Source organism: Apostichopus japonicus, chromosome 2, assembly GCF_037975245.1.
Source record: "Apostichopus japonicus isolate 1M-3 chromosome 2, ASM3797524v1, whole genome shotgun sequence".
NCBI lineage: Eukaryota > Metazoa > Echinodermata > Holothuroidea > Aspidochirotida > Stichopodidae > Apostichopus > Apostichopus japonicus.
In genome coordinates this window covers 14,519,965-14,543,198 of record NC_092562.1, presented here as the reverse complement: position 1 = coordinate 14,543,198, position 23,234 = coordinate 14,519,965, and the positions used below count along the sequence as shown (strand labels likewise).

General features: G+C 38.0%; 1 protein-coding gene and 1 long non-coding RNA gene across 2 annotated transcripts; one reads left to right on the top strand and one right to left on the bottom strand.

The window, feature by feature from the left end:
- The first annotated feature begins 3,054 nt into the window (after positions 1-3,054).
- On the top strand, positions 3,055-22,499 carry LOC139978742 (uncharacterized). The gene is made up of 9 exons (XM_071989205.1): positions 3,055-4,602; positions 5,317-5,539; positions 6,516-6,735; positions 7,504-7,782; positions 14,815-15,606; positions 17,405-18,323; positions 19,734-19,956; positions 21,013-21,232; positions 22,061-22,499. The coding sequence occupies exons 1-9, from the start codon at positions 3,751-3,753 to the stop codon at positions 22,344-22,346; spliced, it is 4,014 nt and encodes a 1,337-aa protein (XP_071845306.1). The 5' UTR covers positions 3,055-3,750; the 3' UTR covers positions 22,347-22,499.
- Positions 10,748-13,475, bottom strand: LOC139979247 (uncharacterized). Its single transcript, XR_011797131.1, has 2 exons — positions 12,816-13,475; positions 10,748-11,732 (listed from the first exon to the last, which is right to left on the bottom strand). It is a non-coding gene; the product is annotated as an uncharacterized lncRNA (long non-coding RNA).
- Positions 22,500-23,234: the final 735 nt, after the last annotated feature.

The window sequence follows — 23,234 nt, the reverse complement described above, 5'->3', positions numbered from 1 at the left end:
GGAGGCCTAAAGTGGTCTAAAGTTGCCTCAATTGACCCAATTTTTACACCAGATATATTTCCATTCATACTCTTTAACATGTAAGCCACAACAACTAGATCCTGATTGATAACATATCAAAAAGATGAGGCTCCTGCTGCTTTTTGGCACCTTTCCTAAACCTATCATTTTGGGGCTCCTAAACTAGACGTCTGAAAATGGACCGATCAATTTTTAATGTTGTTCTTTATTCTGGAATCGTGGGAATTTAACAAGGGGTAAACTTGAAGGATAAAAGTGAAAAGGGTTAAAGACCTTGGATGAGTTTTATAGGAACTTAAAGAGGTATAATATCACCTCATGACAATACAGCAGAAGATATAATGTTTCCATACAGAATAGAACTGCCCTATACAAATTTAAATATTTGTGTTGATTAAACTGTCATCTTTGCAAATTTTACCGAAAACTCAAAAATTGTGTGCATTCATGGAACCATCAATTTTCCGAATAATGACCGTGTAGATTTTTTTGCTATGAGAGCCTACAGTACTTTTGTTTTCGTCACTTGTAAACAAACCTCTTTACTCAGCAGTTAAGAAAATATCGTACGCTGCTCCCGGAGGCCTAAAGTGGAAAAACTGTCTCAATTTACCCATTTGTTTTGCACTTCCAACATCCAATCCACAACAACAGACCCATCTCATTGATAACATATATTCCCCTAAATTGTTTTTATATGTGCTTTGTGTGTAACTAAATTGGCTTGGCTTTCCTACCCGCAGGAATGTGAAAGATGACGGAGGGGAGGGGCCAGGGGGGGGGGTATAATACTACCCAACTGATTTCATGTGAATACCAACAAGTGTTTTCAAGACCAATTTTTTTACAAATGTTTTTGATTCAAACCTTGCATGACTTTATCTCTGGCTCGTATATAGAGTGTTCAATTAAACCAGTAAATACTCTGTGATGTTTATACTCAATCAACATAAGCATAGCATACATTTAAATAAATGTATGTTTAATTAGATGTATATATATATATAGGCCTATATATATATATATATATATATATATATATACAAGGGCGTAGGAACCGGGGGCTGGGGGGCGCCAGCCCCCCCAGTGAAAAATATGGAGGGGCGGAAGTATCATTCCGTCCCCCCCCCCGCTTCGCAAGTCAGAAACCCCTATTTCATTTCCAAATGAGGAAAAATCTCATTTGGAGCACCAAATTGCATCTAAGGCCAAGTGAAAATGCAAAATTATATACAAAATGGAGTGGGTGGGTTGAAGTGTGCTATATTGCACCAAATTGCATCTGAGGCCACCTGAAAATGCAAAAAAATTCCAAAGGGGAGGGGGACACCCCCTCCCCTTAGACCCCTCCCCCAGGCCGGCCATCAGTCTTCAGCCCCCCACTCAAACGTACCTTCCTACGCCACTATATATATATATATATATATATATATATATATATATATATATATATACATATGTGTGTGTGTATGTGCGTTTGTTTTGCTATCTAACCGAGGACATGAACAAAAGAATTTCAGGTCCTCGGTTGTGATTTCTAAAGAATCACCACGTCCTCGGAAGAATTCTATGGTATGGGGTATTGTTAAGGTTAGGATACTTGGATTTGAACAATGGAAAATACAATGAGGTCCTGGGTCTGAATGTAATACAAACATGTGTGTGTATGGGTGTGTGTGTATGTTTATTTGCTCAGGTGCTTGTCTAAAAGCATACGTACCTTTCACACTCACTTTTGCAAAACTAAAAACATTCCTTCTATCAGGAAGTTATTTACGCAGCTTGTATCGATCGAATCTTGCATCAGCAGCTCATATTTCTTCAGCTAAGAATAAAGACTATGGTTGGTTGCTTCACATCATGAAGTGCATAGATATGAATTGTATACTCGAGCTTCGTGGCGTTTAATATATATATATATATATATATATATATATATATATATATATATATATATATATATATATATATATATATATATATATATATATATATATATATATATATATATATATATATATATATATATATATACTACAGTACAGAATCGAGTATGAGTATATTGATTCACTGCACATCTGGCTGCTTTGTGCTTGAAGCAAATAACATCAACCTAATAACATAGTTCATCCCAGGCGTAATGATTAACACAGACCGAAGGTCCTCAAACTAAAAAAGTGCCGTGGGTCGCAAGATCTATCTTAAATTTCGAAAAAAAAATTCTACAGTTTTCGGAGCTTGCCGACGCGTCGGAGATCGATTGACATTTGTTTTTAAAATATCAAGGCTGAAATCCAATAAGCTATAGCATTTATGCATTCTGATTACGATTCTGAGGGGTTGGAGTCTGTTGGTCGTACGTGGCTCAGTCCTAATGGATACGGCACGAGTCGTCGACCTAAAAAGTTTGCTGAACCGGCGAGCCTGTATGGATAAGACTATTTTGCATATAATTACCAGGAATTTTGTGAGGGTTCTTATTTCAAGCAACTGCTATATGAAGCCAACCCTGGAGAGCTGAAGTCACTTGCAGTGGCTAGACAAACTGAGCTTCAAATTATTGATATCACGAACAATACCTGATTCATTGAGTAAATATATTTTAATTATCTGCAGTAATGAAAGGCATATCTAGCTTCTTAAGCTGAAGCAGTCATGTTTATTCCACAAGAACAAATACACAAGGTCTAATTCTTTTCCGGCTGGATGTAACTTTTTTTTTAAATCCACCGACTGAACCATTTCCCCGTGATTGAACACATCCACCCCCTCCCCACTGAATCATATTCCCCGATTGACTTGCACACGCCACTGACACCCAGACATTTCGGGGAATTTGCAAGTTTACTTCAAATTTCTAACTCGTTACAATCCGTCAGATAAACTTGTTTATTGAATATCACACAGATCAGTAGCATTATATATAGTCTACTTACGATTCGCGTGACATAAATATATATTTTTTATTTGATCTGACAACAGCTAACACGACAATGGCAAAGATCTCACTAACACGCAACAAAGTGTTCTAACCACTTGGAGGTATATTTTCATTTTGAAATAGCGACTCCACAATCCTTAACAGCGTTACACTACACTACTGTCTGACTGTATACACTCTCGATTCTCGTTAATTCAATAAGGATCTCTTCGCACATCGAGGTATACAGCTTGAACGTCCAATGTGGTCAATGATTAACTTGACCACGACCACCCCCCTCAAAACACAGTAACGCGTATTGGCCTATGTACGGGGGTCACTTGCCTTTATAATATAGTGCTGCTCTGCTTTGCCATTATCTACGGAGTGACGAATATACGCAAACATGAACTTTAAACACACTGTCAACTTAAGGTCATGCTATGCTAAATGGTACACTATTATGTATATATAATATAGATATTGGTTTTTCAATGGTGACGGACAGAACACAGATGATTGCCAGGGTCTATGCGGTGCGATCGGTTGTTGCCTGTTCACTTCCATTCAGTAGGCCTAGGTCATTTTGGTCTGTTGTGTTGATGTTACAGAACCCGAACGAGCTGTGAATTAACTCTGCGAATAAACAGTACCGGAACACCCTTCGACAACCCTTGTTTCTTCTTTCACGTGCATGCATGGTCGTCTGGTTCTATTCTATTTTACGGTGATCTTTCTATAGAAGGAAGGTGAGAGAACTTCAGTCATCTGTGACAATCGCGGAACAACCACTGTAACATTAGTTCAATATGAAGTATCTTTACTTGGTTGTTGCAGTTATTTCCCTTGTGTCGACCACGGACGCAGCGAATATACTCTTTTTCAATGGTCTAGGGGAGGGCAGCCATTTTACGGTTGCAGCAGAAATCGCCCGAGAACTGATTCATAACAGTCATTCAGTAACTTTCCTCATTAGCGATGCATATAGTCATCACAAAGAAGATGCCATTTTCTCGAAGCTGTTCAATTTTGAAGTATTCAAGCACAGTCTACCGTTGGATAATGTCCGTAATAGAATGTCTGGAATGACCCAGGCGGCATTCGAAGATCGTCTGTTCATGTACCAGATGACAAACATGAATAGACTAGTCAATGAAACCAACCAGGATTGTAGTGACCTGCTTGAAAACGGAGAAATAATGAACCGTCTACACGCAGCTAAATTTGATCTCACCTTCTACGACCCTATGTGGCCCTGTTCGGCTATCCTTGCCGATATAATTGGTGCTCCTCACTTGGCCCTGTCGCCGACGGCCTTCCTTGCTGCACATTGTCGTCTGTTTGGCGGTGAAACCAATCCTGCTTTCGTTCCAGAGTTAGGTACTGGATTGCCCGTGCGCATGTCTTTCGGACAGAGGTTGAAGAATACAGCTTGGTCCCTACTGAATGACGCCTTGGTGAGCCTTTTCATCGATGCACCGTACAAAGATTTGAGTGGGGTTCCAGAGGCACAGAGGAAGAAAGGAGTGAAGAAAATAATGGAAGAAACGAGTCTTTGGATTATCAATTCGGACCCTATCATCGATATACCAGTGGCTCTCATGCCCAACGTGGTTATTGCACCGGGAATGTCGACGAAACCAGCCAAGTCATTAGATCGAGTATGATAAAAATTCTAATTTTTAGTTCAGTTTGTTGAGCTTTATTGTCATGAAAATGTGTCTGTCCGTTTGTCTGTCCTTCCGACAAAAAGTGGGTAACAGGCTACCCTCGCCGTTCTTTGTCGATTTTGTACCAAAATAGTTGGTGAGACTGGAACATATATTAAGTGTGTGAATAGATCATCAACAAAACGTAGGTCAAAGGTCATGAAGGGTCGTCGTGAGTGTTACCACATTGTATCAGAGTTGAGCTACTTCATTATTGATGTTCTATAGTTACTGCTGTGTCCTTGGTATTGGTGCAGGATAACAAATATATAGTCACCTACATTCCCTCCCCCACTCATGAGGGTTAGTAGAGCCTAAAATGGGTTTATTGTTGACCTATATACCTTGTTGCGCATGTTCATCTTAAATGACATGGATATGCAAATAGTGATACCGATAGTGACAAACATATACACAGTGATTGATATTGTGACAGGCAAACCAATTTATTTCCTTCTCGAAACCGGAAGTAAACGTCCCGTGTGCTGGCAACTTGTACGTTACGTTACGTCAGGCTTTTCAGTATAGAAACTACTATTTGCGATTGCCACTCGCCTCCACCACAGTAATTTTGGTTATTACGGTACACTGCTGTTTAAACCCCGATGTGTATAAGTTCACCCACATATATTTTACTCATTCAAACGTGTTTTCTGTTAACTGCAGGATTTAGAGGCGTTTGTACAGTCGTCTGGAGATCACGGGGTCATTGTTTTCTCCTTAGGTAGTTACGTCACTCACTTACCCCCGGAGAAGCAGGCTATGTTCGTCAAATCGTTTGGACAGCTGAAACAAAAAGTCATCTGGCAATGGAAAGGAGACAACTCACCGGTAAACTTGCCGGAAAATATTCGAACCATGAAATGGTTACCTCAAAACGATTTGTTAGGTAGGTTTATGGAGGGGGCATTGAGAGCCAAGGGACGATCCCTTGGACGATTATCTCACTGGGCCCCACTTTTTAAAGCTTCTTTTGCCCCTTTAAGTATGTAATGATAAATGAGAATACATTATTTTTCATCTCATATTTCCGATGGCATTTTAGTTGATCACGGACCCCGGGATTTTCTCTCCTGACCACCCACCTCTCTCTGTTCAGGTCTGGGTAGGTTAAACTTGTATATGGAATACGGGAGAATGATATCTAAATTGATTTTCTTCATAAATTATTCTTGCGTCGGTAGATTGATATTTCCCTCTATCACTTTTCAAAGTTACAGGATTGGAATTTTGGTATCGTTGTAGATGTTGGGTGGCGCTTGATATTTATGACATTGTCGTGAAATATTACTAAAAATATATGAGAACTTCCATTCTTCATATAAACTATACGGAGAACAACTTTCATTTCCGACATTACCCCCCTCCCCGCCACCCCACCCCTCGAAACAAACAGGTGTGATGTCATGGATGCACACTGACATCAAACTGTTTTGCTTTTTAATTAGTTCTGCTCTATTGTTTTACGTTGGATTGGATATAGGGTCTTGGATAGAGCTTTGCCTTATAAGGGAATGTGAATTTAAAAGATGGAAAAAATGTAGAAACTGAAATTAAATTTTGAAGACAATTAAGCACAATTGAGTTTTGTTTTTAATCTGCATCTTTGATATCACGCCTGTTTGCTTCAATGTTATACGTTTGTTAGCCTTAAAATGATGTCAAATCAAAATCTTACTATCTCGAAAACGGTATAATTTAGACAAAGGATGAATATTTCAAAGGATAGGCTCACTAGAATATTTTTCGCTTTCATTACTTCAATATCAATTTTACCAGGTCGGTATCAGGTCGGTAATAATAATCTGTAATCTTTCGTGTCCACTGGTAGTATTTCTGTTAATATGTTATGTTCTTAATTTTAGGTCATAAAAATACTAGACTGTTCATCTACCAGGGAGGGAACAATGGACTGTATGAAGCAATTTACCACGCAGTCCCTCTGTTGGTACTACCAATAATCGGTGACCAGTCAGATGTAGCCCAAAGGGTACATGAGAGGGGTATCGGTAAAAGGCTTAATCCAATAACTATTACAAGCGAATCTCTCCTAGAATCCATCACGGAAGTCTTGGATACACCCTCGTAAGTCGAGAAATATCTCTCCCCCTGTTTCTGAAACCGATTATAAAATGAAACAAGAAGAATTATCTTTTGGTAATATACAGCAATTCCATGTTTTATGTTCTTTTATCCTGTAGTTGAATATCAGCACGTACGGTTTCATTTTAAACACAAACATAAGAATACCATCACACTGATTTTCACATCGTACTTATTCAAAAATACTGGAAAATGTGTGGTCAAGTTTTGAAATTCAGTGTGACCATTTCAGCATTTCCCATATGTGCTGTAGAATTATATTTGATGTTAAATATATTAAATGTTTTACGCTATGTACGAAGTATAAAATGACTGATGTAAGTGACGTCACACAATATTTTTCGAATGAATCTGTTCCCAACCTAAGATACATGTTTTGCTTCCGAGGTGCCATTTTAAAGTGGTGTTTGGCAAATTACGCCCTTATAACATTCTCATATCACATTCTTCTATACTAAAGGGATGTGCGTTCAATACCGACTAGTGCCTCTTTACGGAACGCGAAAAAGGAAAAACTTATTTCGTTGCTAAGTTATACCGACTAAAGTTTAGACAACGACGTAAGTTTTGACAACGGAAGTTTAGACATCAACGTGAGTTTGAGCAACAACAGCAACAAGTTTAGTTTAGACAACAACAAACTTAGTTTAGACAACGAAATAAGTTTGCCCTTTCCGCGTTCCATACCTCTTTGCCATGAAGCAATTCATATTCCACGACTGGAATTGTTTTTCTTTGTTTTCTTTCCAGATTTCAAAAGAATATTGACAACTTGTCTGAAATGTTCCATGACCGTCCCATGACGTCACAGAAGAAAGTAGCCTTCATCGTGGAACATCTTCTCAAATTTGGAGCGGAACATCTTAGATCACCCGTCCACGATCTTAACTTTATTAAACTTAATATGCTAGATGTATATACCGTACTACTTAGCATACTTCTGTTGGTCTTATACATAACGTACAAAATTATTAAGTACATAGTTCTAGTTTTAATATCGTTTTGCAGAACGAAACCTAAAAAGGATTAACATACATCATCGGGATCAATGAATAATTAAAGATCATGTGTAGTATCTGTTCCCTCTCGAGGGGAATGGTGATGCACACCTGACGATGATCACATAGTCACAGTCCCGATGCAAGGGTACTGGGGTTGAGAGCGGATCAGTCGTTCGGTAGTTTGGTTTTCGTGCCCAGGTTCTTTCCTGGGCGACTTTTTCTTAAAAAGTATGAATAATTAAAGAGAGGCGTGGTCATCACGTTGGTCGTATTCAGAATGTTTTCTTTGACTACTATGCACAATTATTTTTGTGTGGTGTTCCATGCATTCTACCAAAAAAAAAAAAAACATCGACTTTGAAATGACAAGCTTTATCGTTTGTCGTTTACCACCTCACTAGCCGCCCCCCCCCCCTTTCCATCCATGAAAAAAAAACACAAGAAAATATTATTAAAGAACAACTAAAATAACACATTTTTAATGAAACTCTTAACCCAAAGTGCAGTTACGTATAATCATTCCAGTTGTATAGAATTTTAATTACAAGGACGAATAAACAACACTATTATAGAAGGAAGGTGAACCCTTTGAAAACCATGCATGCACAGCACCAACATAACTGATAACCTACAATCCATTCCCTAGATCAACGAGGGATTTTACCTTACCAAAATTAATCAACTTCAAACAGCCATAGTAATATTTGTAAACTAAAATGACGTACTTTAGGATTATATGTCTCCGGGTCGTGCGGTAAATTATAAGGAAGAATCGTTTGAAGTGTTACGGAAATTTATTGTGCTGTTATTGTTGATCAACTCGCATACGGTCACTATCACAACGAACCACATTGGGAATATGGTTTCTCTCAAGGTTATATGAATATAGTATAATTATTAGTCAAAAGCTTTGCCTTTGCCACCCCCAAACCGCCCGCGTACTCCTCTGCTGTAATCGATTGGGCCCAAACTTTTAGGCCCTCGGACCAGAATTGTCCATGCCGAATTTATCAACCATGCCCCATCCAGGCTCGGAATCGATACTGGGAATATATGAAAGCTAGCTTTGATTTTGGATTAGATGCTGAAAAATAATCTGTCGGCAAGCTTCGTTAACGGTTGATATATTTTCCGACGTCTTCAAGAAAAAATCCTGTAACCCACTGAAAATATTTCGTGACCCACGTTTGAGACGCGCCCCATAGTTGACGGTCCAATTCATCCTATTACGAGCCATAACATATATTAGGCCATGGTACATAGGGCATTTATGTGCTCTGTTTTCAATTTCCGTGCAACTGATCGAGGGAGGGGCTAAATTTATCACAGAATGATGAATTAAGAGTTGCTAATCACAAATTGCTTTATCCCCACGCATGGTTGTGGTTAAGCGAGAAGAAAATTCATGGAAAAGGGAGTTACATTACCATACTTAAAACCCATATACCAGTTCCACTACTACTGTTTTACTGGAGTGAGAAAGTACACTAACACTGCAAGTTTCATGGGAGTTCTCTCAATTTTTTTTATTTCAGACCTTGAATGAAATCATAAATGAATTATGACTGCTAAAATATGTTAGCTAATTAACCAATTGGTTAATTAGATTAATTAGTTAAAAAACATTGTTAATTAGTTAATTATCTAAATGCATTAATTATTAAAAATCCTACTAATTTATTAGCCAGTTAATTAATTAAGGCCATTTTAATCAGTTGAAAGGATTGAGTATATATGGTAGAGAACAAAAAGGAAGGAAATTTCAAATAATCTTCAAAACTTCATCCACATCTTTGTTTGTATTTAGAGAAGTTTGACTGAGTAGGTTGTAACATGGACTTCCTTTAAATAAAGATTGTCTCAATTGCCTTGAAAGAATGCTATACCCTCCCAAACCAAATTTGACTACAACTCAAACTATGAGCACTTTGTTCATTCAAAAGTGAAATACTTTTTCAAGCCTGATGACTCAAAAGACAGATGCTTATCCACTCTATTCGAGGTGCAAGAAGACGAGAGATACTACCTCCCCTGGATGACACGATACCATTCCTAGTTAAGTCCAAGCATTGCTAAAATAAGACCCCCTCTCATCAATTTTCCTGCAAGAATGCTCACATCCTTCCAAATACAATATTCACTATTAAATACAAAAAAAAAAAAACTACCACACTTCCGGGTGGGGACTGATACAGCACTCCAAATAAAATACTCAATTTTCCTGAAATATGGCCACATCATCCCAAATACAATTTTTTCTAGTAATTTACAACAACAAAAAACTTCCAATCTCTGATCATTAACATTTTGTTCATTCGGAAAAATTAAATCCTTTCCCATCCTGATGACTGCCAAGGCTGATTGTTTACCAGACAAAGTGAAATAATACACAAAAAGGAAATTTGCTTGTTCTCTCGTTTATTTCGTTGATCATCTCTCTATCTCTCTCTTTTTCTCTTTCTCTTTTGCTCAGTCTTTACAAGTTGTGTTTTGTCTTATACTTATTTCTCACTCAACCTTTCTCTCTGAAGAACAGTTTACAACTGACCACTGTCTCTAAAAACACACTATTCAGTAACTCAATACAATACATGCTAATTTCACATAACAAAAACAGAATGGTTGGGCAAACAATAGATGGCATTTTGAAAGCATTTGCCTATTTTCATAACATAGCAGGTGCAAAATTGTTAAACTACTTTACTCTCTAGAACATTCTCCCCTTCCATGAGGTACTCTACCTCAAGTATAAAAAACAAAACAAAATTAATACATTTTACTCATACATTAACCATCAAGAATCTTTCTTCATTACTGCAAATCTATGTACAGTAAGATATTTGTGGAGTATTTATATCACATAATATTGAACTTATATATAACACTTTCTGTCTACATTCGACACAAACACATGGAAACACTTTAAAATTAAACATGTATGCTTATATGGTATGTTCTTATACCAAAATTCACTGATACAAATGCAATAGATCTTGGATTGTGTACAGTCTGAAGGGAATTTATAACCGCTTCTAAGTAAAATTTACTTTACCACAAAAACTTAACTTAATCTAGGATTTCCACACGACAAATCTTTGTAATGTTTCTCAAATAAACAACTCTAATCTAGGTATGCTTATAGCTTTAACAGGAGCCACCTTCGCTTTTGAAGCTACTAGCTGCACTCTGATTCCATTTACCCACATGGTTGTTAAATAAACCACAGCTGCATATGCATCACTCGAAGCATCACAAAACACATGCATTCTTTGGTCTGCGTTACCCTTTGGGCACAAGCATATTCCAATATCAATTTTGTCTAAATTAACTTAATTTTCCAACCACCTTCTGATTTCAGATTCTAGACCCCCTACATTAGGATCATCCCAATCAAGTCCTTTTTCCCCAATTATTTTGCATTCAAATCTTAGCTACTACTATAATAGGCCCAATAATTCCAAGAGGGTCAAACACTGATGATAGCTTGCTTAAAACAATTTGCTTGGTTAAGGTTTCAACATTACTAACCATCACTGGCTTCTTAAGTTGAAATTCGTCTGACTCTGCATGCCAAGTCAATCCTAAGGTCTTTGTTGACGGCAACCTCTGTCTAGTTTTATCAACTGACTTAGCCCTATGTTCCTTTGGAATCCCTTCTAAAAGCGTCTTTGAGTTTGATATCCATTTCATGGGTTTCATGCCCGCTTGGCCCCGTAGAGCAACCAACTGGGTATACAATTCTTATATCCTTTCCACCATTAACAATCTCACACCTCATAAGTCTCACTACCAGTCTTTTCCCTGTGAACTTATACGGTTTCATTTTGACGGAATGACAGATGAAGCATTCATTCGAAAACATGTGGCGTTCCCTCCACTCTCTTGGACCCCTTGTATTGTCGGACCAGAGGGCGCGTTCCCTTGGCGGTTCGTTTTCATCTGCGTCATCATTCAGCTTGTTTACAAATACATCCATTTCTATATAAGTAAAATTAAAAGAAAAAATAGCTGTTAAATAATGTTTTGCAACAAGAAAGGTAAGTTTTAAAATTTTGAGCAAGGATTATTTGCCTCCACAGTTTTTGTTACTTAAGATTCAAAGCATTTTGCCCCCAACTTTCACTCCCTAATCATTAGGATCATTCAATAATCAAAAAGGAAAATAATATTTAGAATTTAACTTTTATGTTTAAAAATTTGAAAGAAGAATAAATTGCCAATGTTCAGCAACATGCTCTAGCAAAATCTTTGAATTTCTTAAAGGCATTTAAAGTTACCTCGCAATCTTAACACAAGTTGACAGAAAAGGTTACAATTCCAAATTCAAAATGCATATACCCTTGTAAATACTGTTTTTATACTGTTTACCGTATGTGCCGTAACAAAAAAATAAATCTATATATGTCTTCTTCCTATTGAGGGTCCATTCTCATAAGTCATAATGAACAAAAAAGTACATGCATACCATCAGTGTATCAGGACTATGTATATTGCTCATGTGGGAATGATGACAAGAAAATTACAACAAGAAAATTAAATATTGCTGATAAAATATGCTCTATGTAGGCTATATGCAGTAGGCTATATGCAGTGTTTTTGATCAAACCTGTAATTTGCTTTGTCAGCCTGGTGTAACCCACAAGTTGAGACATTTGAAAGAAATATGCTGGTCAATGGAGTTGTTTACATCACAGTCAAACTGTTTACTAATAGACCTTATACTGTGTGTGAGCATATCTTTTCTGGATTGAATTCGAAAAGCCAGATTTGAATAAGGGTAAAATTTACATAGGCCTAGTACTAGTAGATATTATGCCTTGCACCAGCAAGATATTTCTATCGCTATATTACCTTTGCAAAGTGGTTATATTGTGTACGTTAAAATTCGCCAAGTTTAGTCAAATTGGCTGAGCTCTACGCCGAACATACATTTCTTTTCCAAGTGGGCAATTTGGAAAAACAGTGGTAGGGCCTAGCCACCTAGGCCTAACTAAAATTAAGGGGCTGGTTGGGAAAAAATGGATTAATACAGAATCTTACATATTTTTGACTAGTACATACCTGCAGCGCGTTTTTCAGCGAGTTTTGCCTGCCTTTTGACTTTACTTATGTCGCAAAACCGTTTGTAACATTCAACGTGGTATCATCATATGTCTCGATGTAGTAAAACTTCCCCAACACATTATGAAATTGTTAACGTTAGGCCGATCGCGGAATTTCTGGCTATTTCTGCCTCCTTGCAATCAAATTGTGTCCACTCCAAGGCAAATTTCTTAAATCTCTCTTATGAATTACTTGTCAGTTCAATAAATTTTGATTTAGAGCAATCTTTAACGTGTATAATACAGTTTTCTCGAAGCGACTTTCGTGTAACACCGCCACTACTGAGCGCGGCCATTTTTGTTTTCGGAACAATTGTTCTGTCAATATTAACAAACGTTGTGATTGGTTGATTCGCCGAAATTTCGTATATGCCTCAAGAATGTCCCTCGTACGACATTTCTGATTGGTAGAAAATAGCCTCGTACAATAACGCAAAAGGACCCGATTTCTGTTAGATTTTTACCGATTTTTAAGCATATATACCAGCATCGCAAGTGGGGACAACTGAATATCCATTCAGAATAATATTTTCATATTTATCATTCACATATTATCCCCTCCCTCTTTGAGTTGCACGGAATGAAACGAAATCAAGGGATGTACCACGGCCTATATATCCTTCCAGCGATGCCGGGGAAGTAATGGGTTGGGAGGGAGAGGGGGCTGACAGGCGTCACGCAACCAACTTAGTTTCCAATTCGCTTGATCATATACATTTGGAAGTTTGCCATCGTTTAAAATCTGGACTTGATATATGGAACTCCAAAATTATGGAATGCGAAAAGGAAAAAAAATAGTTAACGTCCTGATTTGTAGCAAAAACCATGTATAATTCGATAAAAACATCCACATTTGTAGCAAGAACAATGTTAAATTCGTTAACGTCCAGATTTTTAGCAACAGCCATTTATAAATTGTTAACAACGTCCTGATATGTAGCAACAACCATGTAAACTTCGTTAACAACGTCAAGATTTGTAGATACAACCATGTAAAATTCGTTGACAACGTCCTGATATGTAGCAAAAACCATGTAAAATTCGTTAACAACATGATTTCAGGGCCGTATATATAAACGGCTTTGCGTGACTTGTAGCAACGGCGCCATTCAGAAAGTGTTTGTCCATAGACGGCAAACGACAAGAATAAGTAATTAGGCAAATTTACGAAGTCGCAAATTGAGTAGCGGCCCAAAGTTGCAGTGAGGTACTGTATAGGCTTACTGGCACCTAGCTAGTAGTATATATGCCGCCTATAGTAGGCCTACTACATGAGCCCTTATGTCTTTTAGTCGCGCTCGCCAAATTTGGCGAGTATAAATAATAATTGTTAGCGTAAGTTCAGGAAAGTTGCTACAATAACAAGTTCTTCCATTATTGTAATTGTATAATAACCTTCCTGATTAATTTCGTTCATTAGAATTCCAACTATATGTTACTAAACTACAGCATTTACTTTCACCGTTCCTAGGTAGGCAAGCCAAGCACCAAACTTTTGTTATAACGTGAACTTGCGTAGATCATAACTATTGTCTTAACGGTCAGGATATTACGTATATAGTTATTCAAGGTCAGTGTGAATGCAGCATATACGCGTCACGGTATTAAGAAACTTCATTGAAACCAAATCGATGGTACAATATATATAGCTTGTTTACATTTGATATATAGCTCTGCGTTACAAGGCTCGTTACACAGGTAGCTAAGCATTGTTTCGAGTTGGTGAATATATGCCTTACACACGCAATAGTGCGGTGGAGAGGTCTGTTCACAGTATAGCCGACGCATTTCATGGAGTGGTGTTGTCGAATCAGTCGCTGCCTTTCGGTGGTGATGGCGGCGAATTTCAAAGTTCCATGTTCAAGTTTCGTAGTACACATTTCATTTTTGAAGCTTTTAGTAATTGTGCTGTTTAGCTCTCATTCAAGTCTGTCTTCCAAAATCTTGTTCTTCAACAGCAAAGGTGAAGGCAGCCATTACACCACTGCGACTGCTCTCGGTGAAGAGCTTGCATCACGTGGTCATTCCATCACTTTCCTTCTGGCTGATGTGTACAAACATCGAACGGAACACCCAGTTCACTCGAAGCTGTTCAACTTTAAGTTGGTCAAAACGTATGATTCATTTGGAACAGAATGTGACGAGTGTATGGAAGAGGGTTTTCAAGCTGCTTTGGAGGGTAGAAACCTTTTATTCGAATATGATATTCTAGAAAAGGTCATGGATTTGAATGTGCGCTACTGCGAGATGATATTTAACCAGACAGATCTTCTGTCCTCTCTCTTAGATGAACATTTTGACTTGGTGATATTTGACCCAGTCTGGCCATGTGCGACAGGAGTGAGTGAATACCTCAGTGACAAGAGAATAGTGTTCCTTCCTACATCGTTAATGCCTCATATGTTGAGACAGTTGAATATTCCTATCAACCCTGCAACCACATCTGACATGGGTCTGGGGTTTTCATCAAAAATGAACTTTGTCGAAAGGACGGCCAATTTTGTTTTCGTAATTTTGGGCTTATTAACAGGTCCCTCACTGGAATGGCCTTATCGATCATTGATGGAGCCATATGGTATCAAGCCTTCTACGTCATCGTTGCCGAAGGTTGATTTTGTGATTACAGCCACTGATTCTCTGATTGATAAAACCATCCCTATGTATCCGAGTCATGTCGCCGTAGGCGGAATATCAATTCAACCATCACAGCATGTACTCTCACAGGTACCGTATATATTGCACTCTCACAGGTACCGTAATTTCCACCTACCCCCCTCCCCGTTATCATGAAAGCAACGCAGTAACGCAATCTCATTGGTTGATCGTCTCCGGTGCTGTGTAACACCTATAATGTTCTTGCTTTCATATAAGGGAGCTGTGCGCAGAAATACATGGAAGAGAATTTTGAAGGTATAGTAACATTTATTCGAAAATAATGTGATGCAAAATTCGTTAGCCGAAGCCATAGATATACGATATTGCCTATACTTGGCCCCGTCTACATACACAATCTCGCTATGAACGTAGAGAGGGGGTCCTGGTAAGGGTCCCAGACCCCTCTTTGGAATTGTTTGCATTCAAATTATTTTAGCTTCAAATATTAGTTTGCTCAAAATAATTGGGTACATAGTGGAAGGAAGAAAATTGAGCACGCTTCTGGCATGGGGCATTCCTAGCTTTGTAACTGTTTACCGATGGTTTCCTGTTAACTTCTAGTTTGGTTTAATATGCCCATACTTTTCTCACGCCCACCACGCCACCCCCTCCCTTTCGAGAAAGCCATGATCCGCCACTGTACCCTTAATAGAGACCTTCAAATGATAGACCTGTCGTAAAGAATTTCCTGTAATATCTCCATATCGTACCGCTGTTTCGTCTAGGCTTAAAGTTCATATCAACAGATCAAAGTTCCTGCCTGTATAGATAGACACAGTCAGGTGGTTTGCTGTAACGCATCAATGTGAGGAATTCCCTCCTATAGAGTTGTTAAGTATGGAAGCCCCCTCCCATTCACACTTAATTTCGTGGCCCGACATAACATATCGATCCTATAGCGGTAAAGTTCAGTGAATATCGATGATTAGAGAGTAATTCTTGAATTACTCTCTAATCATTGACCTTAAAATATCTTGTATGTGCTAAAGGGGATTGGGCAGATCTATAGTGAGGGGGAGGGGGGGGGGTAAGTCAGGGAACTCTCGAAACTAAATGGTGACAATTCACATGTCCAATTTTGATGTCAAATGTCACTTTGTTGATGTTGTCAGTAGGCTATACATATATGTGAATTGTTTATTTATCATGGTAAACAAAGTTAGCAAAGGCACACCCTAGGTATATTATGTTCTAAACTACAGCATTTACTTTCACCATTCTTATAGGTAGGCAAGCCAAGCACCAAACTTTTGTTTTAACGTGAACTTGCGTAGATCATAACCATTGTCTTAACGGTCAGGATATTACGTATATAGTTAATCAGGTCAGTGTGAATGCAGCATATATGCGTCACGGTACTAAGAAACTTCATTGAAACCATATCGATGGTACAATATATATAGCTTGTTTACATTTGAGATCTTGCGGCATAATGAGTTTTTCTTTCTTGGTCATTATGTGACTGTAAATACTGCCGTAAATGACTACGATATTTCGTGAAGTCATACATGCGGCAGTAAAAACCGCATAATAAAGACAATATGATTTTTGTCCAAAATGGCGATCTTTCTGTGACAGCTGACGTGACAAGTTGCCCAATAAAAATTCAAGCCTTGGTCATTATGCTGCGTAAAAAAACCTCACATAATGACTTTTAATTATTTTTATGATTATGTGACACAAAATTTACTACCGTAGAAGGAGTAGAAGCTGCACAAAAAAAGTTACTGAATAACGTCCGTTTTGGCGTTCCATAGTCAATGCATGGTGCAAGTATATAGCTACCCAAATATTGACTGTTTATATGATAGCAACCTTTCGACTTCAACAAAATTATCATGTTGCCTTTAGATAATTATGTATAGGCATATGTACACAGTATAAGTGATCGAGCGACTTCACTTCCTTAAACCTGCATGCTCTGTTGCGGACCAATTTGTTATCAAAAATGTCGGCTTCTCTGCGGCTGAATGTATCTGTACTGATATACGTGGCGACTATTCTAATATTTCCTAAAGGCGCTTTGTCGTTTAAAGTGATATTCTTCAATGGCAAAGGGGACGGTAGCCATTATCTCGCAGCCGCTTCCCTCGGTGAAGAGTTAGTAGCACGCGGCCACACGGTGACGTTTCTACTGGCTGATCATTTTATGCACCGTGCACAACACCCGGTACATTCCAAACTGTTTACATTTATGCCTATTACAACGTACCCGGAATACGGACCTGAACTTGAAAGTTATATGGGAACCTTGATCAATGTTGCTCTCGAGGGTAGAAACATTCTGTTTGAAGGCGAACTATTGAATGCCGTCGCTTCAGCTGAGTTGACCTACTGTGAAAAAGTCTTTAATCCGGTAACGTTGGCAGCCCTCTCGAATGAAAATTTTGAGGTGGTTATCTTTGACCCCATTTGGCCCTGTGCGACTGCTCTTAGTGTATATATAGGAAGCAAAAGAGTTGCCCTAATGCCAACAACCCTGATACCAAACTTTTTGAGGTATATGGACATCCCTATTAACCCTGCTATTGTACCCGAAACAGGGCTTGGTACGCCATCGAGGATGACTTTTCTCCAGAGAGTTCAAAATCTGCTTTTAGTTGGACTAAGTTTCGTTTGGACTAAATGTTACTCTGATGTGACGTATGACTACATTGTTAGTCCACACGGCATCAGCACTTCACAGTGGTTAAGTGGAATCGACTTTGTGATTACTGCAGCAGATCCTCTTATAGATAAAGTCGTACCGATTTATCCGAGGCAAACTTTTGCAGCGGGTCTAACAGCTACACAAAGTAAACCACTTGTAAAGGTATAATATTCTAGCTGATGATGATCTTACATATAGGCTATGCCTATAGTACGTCGTCTCTGTAATAAACAGCGAAGGGTCGCTTCCCGACTCAAGCGCTCCCCTCCATCTCCCCCTTCCTGTCTTCCGTAAAATACCTAAACGAGCCCCTTTGTAGAAACTTTTAAAACTTGACCAGTGTTACACGGCTGGGTATACCGGTTTGTGAATGCTTTATATCATTAGACTGAAATTTGCAGTATGTATGTATGTATGTATGTATGTATGTATGTATGTATGTATGTATGTATGTATGTATTTTAGATCCTCCTGAAAACAGCAACTCACGAAGAAGCCATCATTGGCTTATCAAAGCCGCAAGCTCAACGCAGTCAGTCTCTTACATTCATATTTAACGTCCATTATTATGAATTGTCAATTGTCAACAACTCTGTAACATGACGACAATCACATACATTAATCTTGGAGTGCCTCGAACTCGGGACCTTATGATTGAAAGGCACCGGTGTTAACCACTGAGCTAATATACTCCTTAAGTAGTACTAGTACTATAGTAAGTAGTAGTACTATAGTACAATATGGATGTACTACAAAATTGAACACAGTGAAGCCACTTTATTTGTTGGGTGTTGTGTGAGAGTTTGGATGTGTACTTGTTTCTAGGAGGTGTATGTGTGGTATAGTGGTGGGGGGGGGGGGGGATTCTGAGTTTTTTTTTGTAGTGATCGGTATCCTTTAAATCATTATATTAAAGGTCACGATTACTGCACCTTAATCTGCTATTAATTGCAATCATTGTCAGTCATCCTTCAAATTCAAACGCATTTTATACTGCCGTGAACCCACGAAGCATTTTGCTTCAATATGAAAAAACTCCTCAATGTCTATTGTAAATACTAGTTATTATTAGGAGGGATAACCTCTTCCAAAAGGTACGTTGTGATAACTTCTTAGCAATTTAAGCACGCAAAATAATTTGTACCAATATACTGATGGGCTCAGTTAAAACAAAAAGAAAAGTGTTCATTACAAAGGAAGGAAGGAACAGTGGGGTAAACGGTATGTTGAGAACAATTTCTGATTTTTATTGCTTTAATAATTATTGTTAGGATATTTATTTTTGTAATTTTTAGGATGCATTATTTTTGGCTGTAATATTTTTAAGCTGTAATAATTTTAAGTTGTAATATTTTATGCGATTTTGAAAAGTACTTTTGAGATCATTCTTTGATGTAAAGAGCTATATAAGAAAAATTATTAATATTATAACAAAAAAAAACACAAGATTGTGATGAGAGAAGCCCTGTGCCCTGATCACAGGACTGAGTCAATCTTCATCGAATGTGTTATGGTGGGCTGATAATGCATGATTTGTACTATTTTTTGTTGCTTTGTCTTCTATATACACAGGATCTTGAAGAGTTCATGCAATCGTCACGTGATCATGGTGTGATTGTGTTCTCTCTCGGGAGCTACACGACTCATCTACCAGAGCATATCATAATGGCCTACCAAACTGCTTTTGCCAAATTGCCGCAAAAGGTCGTCTGGCAGTGGAAGAATAAAACCCCGCCAAACAACTTGCCGTCTAACGTGAAGACGTTACCATGGTTACCACAAAATGACCTGCTAGGTATACTTTCGCGGTATGGAACGCGAAAATTATCATATATGAGATGTATGAAGAACATGTGTCAACGCACGTACGTGGTTGATATAAATATGTGTTGCTGATGTGAAGTGCTAGTTGTATACATGCATGACACTTCAGTTTAAGTCTCAGTTCAAAATATTAATAAACTTAGACCCATTCGGTGATGCCTTTGGCGTGAATACACATGCAAGACCGAAACTCTCAGAAATTTCTCAAAGAAGTATTTACATGCTTTAAACTGAGATGTAAGATGCATATATCATGACTGGTGACCATTTTAGCGTTCCATATATGTGGTTGCTTTTGATCAATCTTGTATGCTGTACATTAGGTGGCGTGCTACAATTAGTTGCTCGATTGACTTACACACTAAATTCGTCACTTCATAGCCTCTATAGAGCATAGATCGGAAGGTTTTCAACTGACACGTCATAATACCCGCTGTAATGAGCTATAAATGACACCTATATATGTAACCACGATGGCATTATGTTGAGCTCAAAAAGATTAACGTTTGGCATATATTAAGTCCACACCCCCTCCCCTCCCCCTTCCACCACCTCAACCCATTTGCTTCACCATTAGTAAGTTATTTCATCCTTTTCAACATCCAAGCATTAAAAGAACGGTGTTAACTGTAGAAAGAAAATGCCACAAAAAGGTCATTTCAATAGGTTAGGACTTTCCTCGCCAATGGTTAACATCTCAGGCGAATGTGCACTATACTCTTATCATTGCGTAACTCTATATACCCCTTTTTAACATTACATGTGAGTCGTTATGCACAAGCTTGCATGTAGACATGGGATATGAATGCTCTCGAACCCCCTACATGGTGAGTCGGCTTCGAAGACACCAGGACAATTAACCCCTCCTTTATTAAAACCTCTATCCGCCCCTCGATTAAGAAGCAAAGAGAGTATAGAACCCTTTCAATATTTTGGAATAAATAAAACAATGGCATATTAGAAACAATCAAATAAATGATATATTTGATGGTTGGTTATTTTACAATTGTTGCCATCTTAATTATAGGTCACAACAAGACAAAGCTGTTCATATACCACGGCGGGAATAACGGTCTCTATGAAGCCATCTATCACGGTGTGCCCATCATTGTGATGCCGATCCTACTAGATCAGTTCGACGTCGCTCAAAATGTCTTTGAAAAGGAAGTTGGATTGAAGATAATGATATCAGAATTATCGAGTGAACGAGTCAGTCAAGTAATCGAAGAAGTCTTAACAAATAACAAGTATGTACTCTATATAGAAAAATTCCAGTCGGTGCCCATACCACCTGCCCGGTCACCGACTATGGTAGGCCATACGGGAAATAATTGCTGATATAATGTCCATACGAATTAAACTTATTACCGGTAGTAATTCTATTTAATACCGCATTAATTCTCAGCCAATCACCATGTAGCTTCATATGCCGGTATTAGATAGAATTAATACGGACATTAAATAGAATTAATATGGGCATTATATCGAATTGTCGTGCCACAAATTGATTCAAGTTGCCGTATAGGGTGTCTTCGTAATATTCCCGCTCATACAACTTCAAAATCAAACTAAATCAGGGTTTGCAAATATATCGTCTGCAAACTCCATACAGCGATTCTTGCGCCAGAAGACGGCTACTTAGTAATTATGTTTTACCTCCATGGTAATTGCGGGACAAGTAAGATTATTGTTGGGTTGTTTATTCGATCGTGTTGTGTTGTGAGGAGGAGGGTGAGGGAGGGGTTGGGAGGGGCATTGTAACTATGTGGCGAACGAAGGTATGAAACAGTGGAGGGAGGAGGGGCGCAACAACCATCGGGGTTTGGGTTGTCTACCCCTTATTTATACGGAGGCCAAATTGGACTACTGATAGTCTACAGTACAGTGAAAAAACTTCCAGCTTCCCACCGGGATTCGAACCCGGGCCCCCCGTTTTATATGCAGACACCCTTACCCACTATTTATGATTCATATATCACCAATTTGACATCCTATAAAGATATAAATAAGTTTGATAAATGATTGAATTTACTAAGATACTTAACATATTGCTATTCATCGTTTTCCTGTTACAGGTACAGAGATAACATGAAGCGTCTGTCGACCATGTTTCGAGATCGACCGCAATCCCCCAGAGAGAGAGCTGCATTCTGGGTAGAGCATGTCCTAAAGTATGGATCAGAACATTTACGCACACCTGGTCATGACATGTCCTTTATTCAATACTATCTTATCGATGTAATTAGTTTCCTGTTTCTGAGTGTAACCATTGTTCTATTCTTGTTTTATCTAGCAATTAAATATTCCATAAAGGGAATGTGCCTTTTGTGTACATTAACAAGGAAACTTAAACGAGAATAATCTGTTTTTAAAATAACTGTTTCGACAAAAGGATGAGAGAATCAACGCTGACAATAATCTATATGCACGTATATTCTGGACACCTGTATAGGTATATCAGAAATAACAAGGCTATAGTTGCCCATGCGCACAAAACTATGGCATGTCACGTACAACACTCGATATATATATATATATATATATATATATATATATATATATATATATATATATATATTTAAGGTTTAATGAACGCCATATATATGATACGCTCACGCTCTCGTGTTAGGCCCCCATGCGCTTATATGCGTTTATTATGTTAGTACGCATTTTGCGTGTATCCGTTATTATCCAGAAGTTCCTGTTATGACTAAAACATATACCGTTGACATATACTTACTCTCGTCTTTTATGTTTCCAAGACATGGACTCCATGATTACCTTGAGGAATTGTTATATCGTAGTTCCTTGACAGCAGGAATCGATTAACCAACGGATCAGTTGTTTTGGGCTCAAGAGTCCCGATCGGTAAGGACCCCCAGAACAAGAAGGAGAAATAAGGATGTAAAAGGAGAAAGTAGGAATGTGACATATAAAGAAAGAAAGAAATGAAGAAAGAAAGAAAGCACAGGATACATGTATATAAACTATTTTTTCTTCGCTTTACTTTACTTAATACAGGGTATAGCAAAGTATTAATCAGTTGAAAACTAAATTGAAATCTTTGCATTGTAATTTTATATGTTTATATCAACATATTAACTTCTCGTCTGGATTGAAATATATAGTCATATAGGCATACTACGCATTTTCGTGTATGGCTATATATATATAAATATATATATATATAAATTATACTTTTGTTAATGAAATGGAGTAAACGACACTAGGCAAATGAATATATATAAT

Coding starts and splice junctions, on each gene's coding strand:
- LOC139978742 (XM_071989205.1), top strand. CDS start 3,751: ATGAAGTATCTTTACTTGGTTGTTGCAGTTATTTCCCTTGTGTCGACC. Junction 4,603..5,316: donor CAGCCAAGTCATTAGATCGA/GTATGATAAAAA, acceptor TGTTAACTGCAG/GATTTAGAGGCGTTTGTACA. Junction 15,607..17,404: donor TATATATTGCACTCTCACAG/GTACCGTAATTT, acceptor TAAGTGATCGAG/CGACTTCACTTCCTTAAACC.